The sequence below is a fragment of the Botrytis cinerea genome, chromosome 5, assembly GCF_000143535.2.
Source record: "Botrytis cinerea B05.10 chromosome 5, complete sequence".
In the NCBI taxonomy this organism is placed as follows: domain Eukaryota; kingdom Fungi; phylum Ascomycota; class Leotiomycetes; order Helotiales; family Sclerotiniaceae; genus Botrytis; species Botrytis cinerea.
Window position 1 is genome coordinate 968459 of NC_037314.1, and position 12798 is coordinate 981256.

The 12798-nt window shown below is 44.8% G+C and overlaps 3 protein-coding genes across 3 annotated transcripts; all 3 read left to right on the forward strand.

Annotated features, from left to right (window-relative positions):
• The first annotated feature begins 2255 nt into the window (after positions 1 to 2255).
• Bccts2 lies at positions 2256 to 4665 on the forward strand. Its single transcript, XM_024692916.1, has 5 exons — positions 2256 to 3128; positions 3182 to 3419; positions 3466 to 3631; positions 3750 to 4155; positions 4207 to 4665. Exons 1-5 carry the CDS (start codon positions 2892 to 2894, stop codon positions 4291 to 4293), a joined length of 1134 nt encoding a protein of 377 aa, XP_024548698.1. The 5' UTR covers positions 2256 to 2891; the 3' UTR covers positions 4294 to 4665.
• Positions 4666 to 4755: 90 nt separating this feature from the next.
• Bcvps53 lies at positions 4756 to 8021 on the forward strand. Its single transcript, XM_024692917.1, has 3 exons — positions 4756 to 4920; positions 4974 to 6760; positions 6827 to 8021. Exons 1-3 carry the CDS (start codon positions 4881 to 4883, stop codon positions 7496 to 7498), a joined length of 2499 nt encoding a protein of 832 aa, XP_024548699.1. The 5' UTR covers positions 4756 to 4880; the 3' UTR covers positions 7499 to 8021.
• A 115-nt stretch (positions 8022 to 8136) lies between these two features.
• Bctrr1 lies at positions 8137 to 10125 on the forward strand. The gene is made up of 5 exons (XM_001559983.2): positions 8137 to 8631; positions 8771 to 8833; positions 8911 to 9029; positions 9105 to 9804; positions 9863 to 10125. Exons 1-5 carry the CDS (start codon positions 8613 to 8615, stop codon positions 10000 to 10002), a joined length of 1041 nt encoding a protein of 346 aa, XP_001560033.1. The 5' UTR covers positions 8137 to 8612; the 3' UTR covers positions 10003 to 10125.
• Positions 10126 to 12798: the final 2673 nt, after the last annotated feature.

Below are 12798 nucleotides of genomic sequence, written 5' to 3' on the forward strand. Positions count from 1 at the left end.
TTAAAACAAATGCAGCCACAATTGGCACAGTGTTTAGGAGCGAACAGCAGACATACCGGACAAAGGGCAATGTAGGTACGCTTTACTCGTGCCCAATAATGATATATCAATCTTCATTTGAGTGATACCAGGTTTTGGATGCAGCTGCGCTACTTACTACTCTACCGCAGAACACGATCCATTTAATACCGGTCGTGGGAAGTTCTTGTACATATTTACCTAAAAATCCTGGTCTTCATGGAGCATCTCACAGTACGGAGTACATATCTACCTACACACCTTCAGACTTTGGCTCACACCACCAAACGTACATACAGAGTATCTTTGGCCCGAAGACACTTCTGGCCATGTTCTTGTTACATGCAGATACATATCAAGGCTTAAAAAACGAGTGGAATCGACGCGAAGTACTGCTTGGTCCGATATCCTTCGCTAGAGAGTAGAGAGCAGAGAGTGGAGAGTACCGAGCACAGAGTAGAGAGTATCGCTGAATGACAAGAGTACACGACAGCGATCACAAAACGTTTCTCGGGATAATGAATGAAGATGCATACCACTTACTATACTTCCAATATATGATAACCTATCGAATCTTCAGTACTAGATGAGTGTGTAGAGAGACAGATACCACCTAGGGACCTGCACGATTCGGCTAGATACGCCTACTGAACTTCATTAACCTTATGCACGCCAACTCGGCTCCTGGTACATTTATCTCAGTTCAAGGTAAAGAGCGCGACCACCCAAGGTTACCATCCGGCAGTCCAGGTTGTTTTACGGCTAAAACTGTGGCCATTCATCTTTTCTCTTGCCGATCCGGATCCGGTTCACATTTCTCTGCTTCGCTGCTAATGCTGCAATGCTCCTTGCATCTTTTATTTTTTGAATGCCCTGTGCCGATTTCGAGCCAGCACAATAATGCCTGCTCAACACATCTACTGGTATCTGTTAGATGTGCCTGGATGTGGATATAGAGCCAGGAGTTCCATCACATTGTCACAGTGGGTATACAGTATCTCTCAAAGTAGCCACGGACTCGTGAGACCTCGATGAATCATAATAGAACACCTCGCGACAGGATACTACTACCTAGGTAGGCAAGGCATTGGGCATTTGCACCTATTTTCTCAGATACCTCCCAACACCTCGCCCAGATACTTGCCAGTTGTCAGTTGTCCTTAGCAAGCACCATCTCCACAAAAAACAGATCATGAAGGCTTTTTACTCTGGAAACATTTTCTCACGATACTGATGAAGCAAGGATAGGGTTCATAACAACTGATGACGGTGAGCATTCAAAGATTGGGCAACGATGCCTGAAGGTGCATTAACGCTGCAGTGTTGTGCACATATCATTATACAAGTGCCAGGTAGGCTGGTGATAACTCCTCGTACCTATCGTGGATCGCAGGCAGTGTGTAGTATGTATGGAGCGATGTCTGTCAGGTCAGTAGCTCAGTACTTCGCACGATGCACGAAGTGGGTGAGCCATGGCGCATGCAAATGCCATGCATGCATGCAGGATGGATGAACGAGTCAGAACACGAACTTTGCACGTTGATCTTGGTCATTGGAATCTTCCAAACCCACTTTCAATTGGCAAAATAAATGGTTAGCTAAATTAAACATCAAACACTCATCCATCACTTGATTCTGCTGTGATTTCTTTTTGACCCCTCTCGTTTCTAAGGGTTTAGCCGATGAGCATTGCATTAGATTGCTGTAGCACGGTGGATGCAATGGATCCCTAGCCATCGTGCAAAAGTATGTTTAGCTTTTCATCCTGTTCCTCGTCCTGATCCCAACAATGCAATAGGTCGATGGGCCGAATGATGAATGGCTCCAACCCTTCATCGAGAGAGGAAAGGGCACGATTCCCAACACGGTATCATTGGGTCAATGGCGTGGCGAACGGAACATAAATTTGGATTGATAGTGCTACTCAGAATAATATTGGCCGGCGCAGGTTGAGACGCATTCTCCAAGCTAACTTCTTAAACGTTCTCCTCTTTCACGAAACGCTATTCTCAGCTCGCCGAATGATCTGCCATCGTTTTCCCGATCCTCCTGTCGAACCTACATCAACACGATACCACTTTCTCTGATTCCAATGGTAAAGCGACGGAACGGCGAGCTTGATTCGATCTGTTCTACGCAACGCCACAGCCACATCCACATCCACACATTGCTTGTTGGTCTGGTGTGCAGGTGGTGCAGATCGACCTCCGGGATGCTAATCTAAAGACGCCTACCTAGGTATATGATTGTATGTACAGCTGCGGCAGTCGTAGGTTTATTTATCTGTAGACTCTTCACGTGTGTATCAAAGGAAGAAGAGAGCTACATACATGTCTACTGATACACGGCAATCATCCCATTCGACTTGTCGAATCCGGCTCTAACTTGGCTAGTATCGTTCATGGCTCGGATCTTCCCTTAGGTCGTCCTGCCGTCGCTTTTGACAACTGGGAACTTCCTTACAAAGTCATCATCCCCACACACTTTTTCCTTCATCGCTCCACTGTCACAACCTTCCACGATTCAGCGATGCTAGTCTGCTGGTGGATTTATCGGTGAATATGTATGAATGATCTCCTCCTTCGTCATTTCTCATGCATATGTACTACCAAACTACCGACCTTTGAATCTCCATCTTCAAGCATAATCAGCCTTGCAGGTGAATTCATCATACCAAAGTTTATTCAAACATTGACGCTCTCCTCAAGATCAAGGGAGCTGCTGTCAAATTCTTACCTTTCCCATATTTCTCTACATCAGTCACTCACCTACCTCCTCCTCGATACTTTTGCTTCCCAACGTGGACTTGAATCAAGAGAACAGTATCCGTGTGAGGCACTTCATTCACTGGTCTCCATTCTCCCTTGTTAGAAATGTCATATCCGTACGGAGCTCCTCCCATACCCTGGAACTCGAGACCACAGATAGACACTCGCAGACCCTCTCAGCCATCAATCGCCGCTAGTATCTCTAACATTATGTATAAAAATGCTGTGTATTACCCCAACTATCGGGTTTATCGCGGGGAGACACCTGGATCACTGAATTTTGGTTGTATCAGCCATGTCTTTTATGCTTTTGCTCATGTTGGCCCGGATGGTGGAGTTTTTGTTGGTTTTTCGTCCTTTAAAGTAATTCCTCCGATTGTTGCTAACGGCATTAGTTGAGTGATGAATGGGCAGACATGCAAATGCCCGTTGACGGTGCCGCTGGGGGTGGCTGTCTAGGGTCATTCATGCGTTTAAAACAACAGCATCCGCATCTCCAGCTCATCATCTCTATAGGCGGTGGTGCGGCAAGTCAACATTTTCCGCAAGTTGCTGCTTCAGCTGCCACTAGGGATCATTTCGGAAAGTCGGTCCGAGGTCTAGTTGATGCCACCGGTTTCAATGGTATTGATAGTAAGTTTTGATTCTATGGCTGATAACAATCATACTGACGAGCTAGTCGACTGGGAACATCCATCAGATCCTGAACAAGGTCGAAATTTCCTTGCTCTCCTCGCTGCTATTCGAATTCATCTACCTGACGAGAGATATCTTCTAACAGCAGCTTTACCTGCCGGACGATGGGCTTTGCAAAACATCGATCTTTACAAAGCTCAAGATTATTTGTAAGGATGACTACTACCCACGCATTTCGAGTGATACAAGTCTTGATCTGTGACATCCATTTTCTCCCGATATCCGCATCTCATAACCTGGCAGTACTGACATGTTCTCTTGTTTTAGAGATCTCATCAATCTCATGGCCTACGACTTTCATGGTTCATGGTCCCAAAAGTCAGGTCATCACGCCCAACTTTATCCTGGGAACATGCCGGATGCAGCAAATGGAAGTGCTGCTGTCGATTATGTTGTATCGACTGGTTTTCCAGCCTCGAAGATATTGCTTGGAGTTCCAGTATATGGAAGATCCTTTTTGAATTCTAGAGGGCCAGGGCACCCATACCAAGGCTGCGGTGGGGAAGAGGGAACATTCGAGTACAAGTTATTACCGCGACCCGGAACTCAAGAAGTGGTTGATACTACCACTATTTCGGCTTCCTGCTACGGAGGTGATGGGGGATGGGTCTCTTACGACAACCCACAAACAGTCAGAATGAAAGCTGACTATTGTAGGCAAAGGCGTCTTGGAGTAGGTCGCCCCCTTTTCTGTTGGCCGTCGGCGTTTACTGATTGACTCCAGGGACTATTTTACTGGACAGGGACAGCAGATGCGCCAGGTCCACGAAGCTTGATATCGGCTGGATTCAAAGCTCTACATGATGCATGAATCACCCAATGTTCGTATCTCTATGGGCATCGAATGTGCTAATTCGGTGGCTCGAAAGATCAGAGTTTTCAACGTTCGTGAATATTTTAAATGCGCAAAGACCCAATTAGATAGATTTAGGAGATAGAGACTTCTCAGGTGTTTCTATTGTTTTCGATGTTGAAATTGAAGGCTGGTTCCCTATGTGGATTTATCACGAGTTATGACGAAACGACAAGGAAATGCATAGGGCGGTGGTCTGAGAACACTATGGGGTCAAGCATACCCATACTATAAGTAGCTATAGGGGCTCAATGTATAATAAGGCAATTCATTAAAAGCATACTTCTTTAATGGAGTTCAAAAATACACCAAAAAATTTATTGAAATTTAAGTTGGTTGAAAGGCTGACGAGGCTGACATGTTTTGAGGATGCACGCATAGACAGTGCGACCACTTTCTACTATATAATGAGAAAGAAATGATAACAAACACCTTTTTACAACTGCTCATTAATGATTACTTGGTTTATTCACACATGTATTGGACATTAGTATATTGACTACAGTTCTCAATAATTTGATTTATTTCATTACATTCATTACAGCATGAATGGCGGCGTATCAATACCTTCATCCCTGGATGCATGTAAGTCCCCCAACTTCACTACGACGATGTTCAATAATCCTCACTCTTCGCAGCTGGTTATGATCCTATTGACCATTTGAACACGATATTTTCCCATCCTTCGACTTTGTCGTCTATAGATAAAACGGCTGCTGCTCTTCAAACCCATCAGGATGAGCTGTCAAATAATATCGCGGATCTCGTGGCCACTCAAGCATACAATGATGATTCCTCACTCAAACGAATGCAGTCTGCAAAGTCGGAGCTCGCAGATCTTTTTAAGAAGATTGAATCCGTACGGACACGGGCTATACAAACAGAACAAACGATCACATCAATGACCGCGGATATCAAGAGACTGGATGGCACAAAGAAGAACTTAACCCTGAGCATGACGGCTCTGAAAAGGTTGCAAATGCTTACGACTGCTTACGAGCAACTGAGAGGTTTAGCCAAAACGAGACAATATCGAGAATGTGCAAGTTTGCTTCAGGCTGTACTGCAACTCATGAAGCATTTCAATAGCTATAGGAGCATAGACCAGATTGCTACCTTGAGTAGGGGTGTTTCAGAGTTACAGAGAGAGCTATTGGAGCAAGTTTGCGAGGACTTTGAGATGGCGTTTGCTAAAGGAGAAGTGGGGAGCAAAAAGGCAGTGCTGGCAGAGTCATGTCTGGTGATGGATGCACTGGGAGATAACGCTCGAGCAAGATTGGTGACGTGGTACGTCAATACGCAGTTGAGGGAATATAGGCAGGTCTTCAGGGGAAATGATGAAGCTGGAAGCTTGGATAATATTGGTAGAAGATACAGTTGGTTCAGAAGAATGCTTAAGACATTCGAGGATGAACATGCGGGAATATTTCCTGCTGGGTGGAGAGTCAATGAGGTCCTGGCAAATGCCTTCTGTGAAGGCACTAGGGATGATTTCAAGGGAATCTTGGAGCGGAGCATGCGGCGAACCGACGGAAGTAGGATAGACGTCAATTTACTCTTGAGTTGCCTACAGGAAACTATGGATTTCGAGCAAAGTCTCGAAAAGAGATTCGCTGCAGGGGCCAGAGCAAGCACTGATACTCTCAGCTCACTCGAAGATAAACCTCTGACATTTCACGGATCTATTTCGGAAGCCTTCGAACCATATCTTAGTCTCTGGGTTGATTCGCAAGACAAACAGCTCGCCACAATGATACCCAAATATCGAATTCAACCATTATTAGCAGCTGACGAAGAGTTCTCTCCACAGGCTGTGATTGCGTCATCCATCGAACTTTTCCATTTTTACAAGACATCCCTGGCTCAATGTGCCAAGTTGTCAACCAGTGAACGACTTCTTGACTTCTCAAAGATCCTAGCTAAGTATCTCGATCAATATGCTCAGCAGGTTTTACTATTTTTCTTACAAGGAGCTGGAGGACCCAGTCTTGAGAATACTATCCTTGTTCTCAACACAGCAGATTATTGGCACGCAAACACTCAGCAATTAGAAGATAATTTGAAACGGAGAATTGACAGTGAATTGGCACCCAAAGTGGACTTGTCGTCACAATCCGATACTTTTATGGGTGTTGCCAGCGCAGCAGTTCTATCATTGGTAAACAGAGTTGAACTTGACTGCGAAGGATCATGGCGTGAGATGAAGAATACAAATTGGAGTAAAATGGAAAGCGTGGGGGACCAAAGCAGTTATGTGGCAGAGTTATTGAAACATGTCAATGATCAAGCGGGGGAAATACTACCCTTGGTGGGGAAGCAGCAATATGCGCGTGCATTCTGTGATAACGTTGTCGAGCATTTGGCCAATACATATATCGCAAACATCGTTCAATGTCGACCTGTATCCGAGGTAGGCGCCGAGCAGGTATGTCAATTTTCCAAGTGCAAGGTACCCACTTCTATTAAACATTTTTTCTAATCTGTGATCCAGATGTTACTAGACAAATACGTCTTAACTAAAGGACTGACCACTTTGCTCTCTCACTCCCCCACTCCCTCTTCAGCCACTGCAAATACGGCATTTCAAAAGCGTGTGAATAACATAATGGCTCGCCTGGACCCGCTCCTCAAGACGCTACAGGTCCGTCCCTCACCGCCAGAGGGACTGGTTCAAGCATACCTAATTCACATCGCCGATCGTAGCGATACGAATTTCCGGAAAATTCTAGAATTGAAGGGTGTCAGAAAGCAAGATCAGGCTGCATTGGTGGAAATGTTTGGTATGCACAGAGATGGTAAGGCTAATGAGCAGCTGGCTCAAAACTCACCTCTTCTCACACCACTTATGAATGTTGCGGGGCTTGGGAGCACGGGTCTAGGAATTGGAACACCTGGTGGTATGCCAGGATTACAGACACGATTTGACCCCGCAGGTTTTGGAGAAAAGTTATTTAGTGCGGCTAGGGATAGTATGGGATCTGGAGGGGTTGGCGATAGAGGGGTAAGTCCTTTGAGCGAGGATGCGAAGTCTGCCATGGAAGGAAATCTGAAGAGTATTGGAAAGTTCTTTAGAAGGGATATGTCTGGGTTTGGTGGGATGAACATAGGGGGTAGGTTTGGTGCTAAGAGAGATGGGACCATAGATGATTATGCCAAGCAGTAGACGGACGTTTATGGATGGACTTTAGAATAAAACAGTCCTATGGTAGTGTCAATACATCTCTGCATAGTGAATTGAAGAAAACAAAGAACTAGTCAGTCAACCAACCATAGCTTGAGACTCGGGACCGGATAAAGTCTGATCTGAGTGCCATCGCTTAGATAGCAGCCAGATGAGTCTAAGAAATGAAAAACGAAGGGTTTGGCAAGAGGGAGGCTGCAAAAATATAACTTTGCGGTTAAAGAAATCAACGCTGAGGCTCACACCGTGTCTGGGTTTGGATTTACAACTGAAGAGTATCTACACATTATTTAATCGGGGGGAGGTGATGCGTGAGAATCGACAAGGCTGTATATACACTTAGTGCCTACCTCGTATCGGATAAAATCGCATGAATACGATATCCAGTGGTATCGCCGTTGCATCTCGAATGTGTTGGTAATTGTTGAAGTCTAGAGTCTAGAGTCTAGAGTCTGGAATGTAGAGTGTAGAAGGTAGAAACGCAATGTTATCTAATCTGATCTGATTTGATCTGATCCGATGTATTTATGTCAAATCATGCCTAGGCAATGGATCACGTTGTCTAAGCCCAATCTGTATGACAATAATAATGAATTGTGAATCTTGCTTACTGATGCACAGCCAGACACAAAGGTGGTCCAGATCCCTTAAGGCTTTGATGATCACGAAATTTTGGCGGGGAACTGGGAACATTGTTTGAAATCAATCATAATAGGAATAACGAATCTTCGAGTCTTTTTCCACACGATCGAATAAATAAATCAACACATAACACCGCACCTGTCTTCCTTCCTCCTCCTCTCCTTTTCAAGAAAATTATCATATTACAATCTCTGCGAGCAGATTCACAGATTCATAGATCGAAGACCTTCAAACCCACAGCCATATACATATACATACGCTTCGGGATAAAAAATAAAACAAAAAGAGGGGCAGGTCATTGCAAATCGACAAGGTGTTTTCTTCAGCTCTTAAACGTACTTTGAGGGCAAGCGGTTCGGGTGTTTCAATTGCGGCTGCTGCTTGTTTCCAACAGAAGAATTCGGTCAAGAGTCACACTGCTGCAGGTTTGCTTGGGAGAAATACAGAGAGAAAGATGCATAGCAAGGTTGTTAGTGAGTATCCCCCTTCTCTTTCGATATGGCGATGGCGGGGAGGAGCGATGGGGATGGGACGACAGGGGGATGGGAATCACAAGATAAATGGATATTGAAGATGGTATCTGCGAACGTACATACTGACTTTGTGAAATAGTTATTGGCTCTGGCCCGGCGGCTCACACTGCTGCTGTTTATCTTTCGCGCGCGGAATTGAAACGTAAGTCCATATCCTGAGATGGGAAATCGGAAATCGAGAAATTGCGGAAGGGTATGGGGCTGACACTGGGTATTTAGCTGTTCTTTATGAAGGTTTCCTTGCCAATGGAATTGCTGCCGGTGGTCAATTGACTACCACTACTGATGTAGAGAACTTCCCTGGTTTCCCCAAGGGAATTGGCGGACAAGAACTGATGGTAAGTAAATCTTTTTTCTTTTCTTCTTTTTACACATAAGGGTAGCAGAACTTCCACTGATGCATCCGTGTAAAGGATAACATGCGCGCACAATCCGAACGATTTGGCACCCAAATCATCACCGAAACCGTCGCCAAAGTAGATCTCTCTAAACGTCCTTTCAAATACTGGACCGAATGGGATGACAAAACAGAACACACAGCCGATTCTATCATCATCGCTACTGGTGCCTCTGCTCGCAGACTCGGTCTTCCAGGAGAGGAGAAATATTGGCAAAATGGTATCTCCGCATGCGCAGTCTGCGATGGAGCCGTTCCAATTTTCAGAAACAAGCCTTTGGTAGTTATTGGTGGTGGAGACAGTGCTGCCGAAGAGGCTATGTTCCTCACGAAATACGGATCCCACGTTACTGTTTTGGTCCGAAAAGATCATCTACGTGCATCGAAAACGATGGCGAAGAGATTGCTTGCCAATAAGAAAGTTACGGTTAGATTCAACACTGTAGGAGGCGAAATCACCGGTGATGATAAGGGATTGATGACCCACATGGTTTTCAAGAACGCCACTACTGGCGAGGAGGAAAAGGTAGAGGCCAATGGCTTGTTTTACGCAGTAGGACATGATCCAGCTACCGCATTGTTCAAGGAACAAATTGAGACAGATTCTGAGGGATATATTGTCACCAAGCCCGGAACCAGTTACACCAACATTGAGGGTGTTTTTGCTGCTGGTGATGTTCAGGATAAGAGATACAGACAGGCTATTACTAGTGCAGGTATGTTATTTATATATTCTTACACACTTTATGAGACGAAAGCTAATTGTATCGATAGGATCTGGATGTATAGCAGCTCTTGAGGCCGAGAAATTCCTTGCTGAGCAAGAAGATGCGGAAAATGATTTGGAAAAGACAGATGCCGAGAAGGGCAGCAATGTTGTTGTTCCTGAGTATAGATCAAACCCTTTGCTTTAGATTTTTTAGTCATTGGCGAGCTCAATTTTTTGGCATGGCATTATAGATAGAAGTCCTTGCATGGATATCCCCTCGGTTCAATTTTGTTAGAAAGAATAAACAAAGAAATATATATTGAATCTATCGTTCCCTTTTCGCGTTCCTCTCTCTTTTTTCCCCCCCCTCTCGACGCTTTCTATTTGTCCTTCTCGTTTTTTTTTTTTTTTTTTTTTGAAAAGGTCGCCTTGAAGACTGATCGACATCCGTCTTTACTCTTATCACGAAACAATTCCAACAAATTGTTCAAGGCCTAGTTGGTCGGTCATGAATGCGGTGGTGCAAAAATTCGAGCTTCTAGATTCTCGGACATGCAAGGGCGGCTTTTATGGACGTAGGCGGTGCAACCGACTTGTGAGCCTGAGATTATTGCGTGGTAGACTATCAACAGGACACAAGTGAAGTAGTAGGCCGATGAAATATATTAAAACCAACACATGTAAATGATGCAACCACTTAGAGGGCCGGGATTTTCTAGAGACCTCAAGGAAAGAAATATATTTAAGAGGTAAAGTAGGCCTGTGTTGGTTTTGATTATGAGTTTGTCTCTGATTGCTACTCTTGTTATCCAAGGTTTCTTGGGCTTGATGAAAAAGATTTGATTTGCAGGTTTGTTTGTTTTTTCATCGTTTCCGATTCTCAATTTACATTGAATTATTACAACGAGCGCATGCAGAAAGAAAAATGTCGACTCCCTTCGTACTTACATCCGCATCCGCGCTGGAAACTCCCGTCATCGTCATTGATACATGTATCGTGGCTGGGAATTCTGATCAATTCTCCTCTCCCTTCTCTTCTCCTTTTGCCCCCTCGCTCTCGTCTCCGTCTCGTTTTTTGTTTTCCTCTTCCTCCTCCTCCTCCTCCCCTCTAGAGCCGGATTCTTCTTCCGTCTCGAAGTTTCTGGATATTCCGCGCTTTGCGATGACTTCCCCCTCGACGAGGAATCTGAGTGTGCAACGCGGGAATGTGGGTCCGGTGTCGATGGTAGCGTCTTTTACTCCGGTTAATAGTCCGGCGTCGCCGGGGATTGGAGATACTTGTTTGGGTGTACCGGATTTTGCGGTGGGTAGTCCGTGTGTGAGGGGGGGGAAATGGAGTCTGAATTTGAGTGAGGGTGAGGGTGAGCGTGAGGGGGCTGGGGTTGGAGGGGGTCAGTTGATGATGAGTCCGGTTGCGCCGCCGAATACGCCGTGTTCGCCTTTGGTCTTGGGGAGCCGGGATCATAGGGGTTCTGGGGAGGGAGAGGGAGAGGGAGAGGGAGTGGATGGAGAGGTTTTCATTGGGTGTGAGACGGGGAGTGAGGAGTCTGGAGATCTTTTTGGGAATGTTAATGTGTGTCTGACAAGGGAGCGTACTTTGGGGGATACTCCGCAAATTGTGGTGGGATTTGAAGAGGAGGGGTGGGGGCACTTGGGTGCGGATACAGGTGCGGGTGCGGGAATGCGTGAGCGGTGTATTGTGGAAAATTGGGAGATGGAAATTCGGCTTTGGAGTTGATTGTGTAGAGAGTAGGTGGATTTGATGATGATGATTTGGGGTATGGGTGTGTCTATCATGGGGTAGCTGGGGGGTTAAAAGGGGTTTGTTTGTTTTGTGTAGCGTGGCGTCTTGGTCTAGCGATCGGTGGATGCATTGAGCATTGAGTATTTGATATTGTTGCTGCTTGATACGATATTTTAATTAATACCAAAAGTTTGGAGGGGATGGGATGACTGGGCTATATTACAGGAAAGAAATTATTTGGGATTGTTTCCTTTTTCCGTCGGGCATTGATATTCTCTAATATTACGACTTGATACCCTTTCCCCCCCTTCGTTGGACTGAGTCTTTCTAGTAGCTGTGGTGTTTCTAGACTTGAGATTTCTGTTGCTCTCTGTTGGACACGGGTCAGAGTAGGATAGTTAAGGGTGGTGAAGAAGAGAGATTAAGTGATCACCAGGATGTCAAAATTCGAATCTACATGTGAAGCTAGCAGCTGGATAGCTGGAAGTTTAGTATTGCCAATCAATTTATACCTCACATTCTTCTCCATGCTCTTGGCTAATAGTTCATAATTTGGAACAGCCAGCTAGAACAGCGAGTTCGGTGTCTAAAACGATGTTGAATTCGAGAATGTGTATATACTACTAACGTATGGCCAGGGTGGTTAGTGCATACTTTCATCTTTGAAATTCTCGGAACTGAACTAAAATACTGTTTATTGAAAGCCCCCGTGAAGCTTATAGTATCTTAATAAAAACGTAGTAATCCATAAAAATCACGCAGAACTTTTCATGTGGCACAGCACTGCAGACAGGGCCGTACTTGTAGAGCCAATAGACACAATCTATCTTGTGTTCTATATATACATAACCCCACGAAATTGTCTTTGAGAGTCCTTCAAGAGGCGGAGACAGATCCAGGTAAGCTTTACGACGAATTTAAGTTGATAGAAAGTCTCACGCTCCTTCTACTGCTACCATAACATACGAATTCCACAAGAGCAAGAGCTCTTTGAAACTAGAAGGATTGACTGAGTGGACTGGAGATTACTCAAATAACAAATCTTTCGAATGTCAATTTCAAGCTGGGAGGATATCTCATAATGAATGAGAATGTTGGATCTCCAATCTTGCTGCTCTCCTCGTAAACTAGAAACTGAAATATTTCTATTCTTAGAGGTAAATAGCTTGGAAATAACTTCTATGCTATTATGTTTGAAAAGAAATGGTACAGATGTCATATATAGGTCCTCAAGTTTCCGTTGTATACAGTTCAACA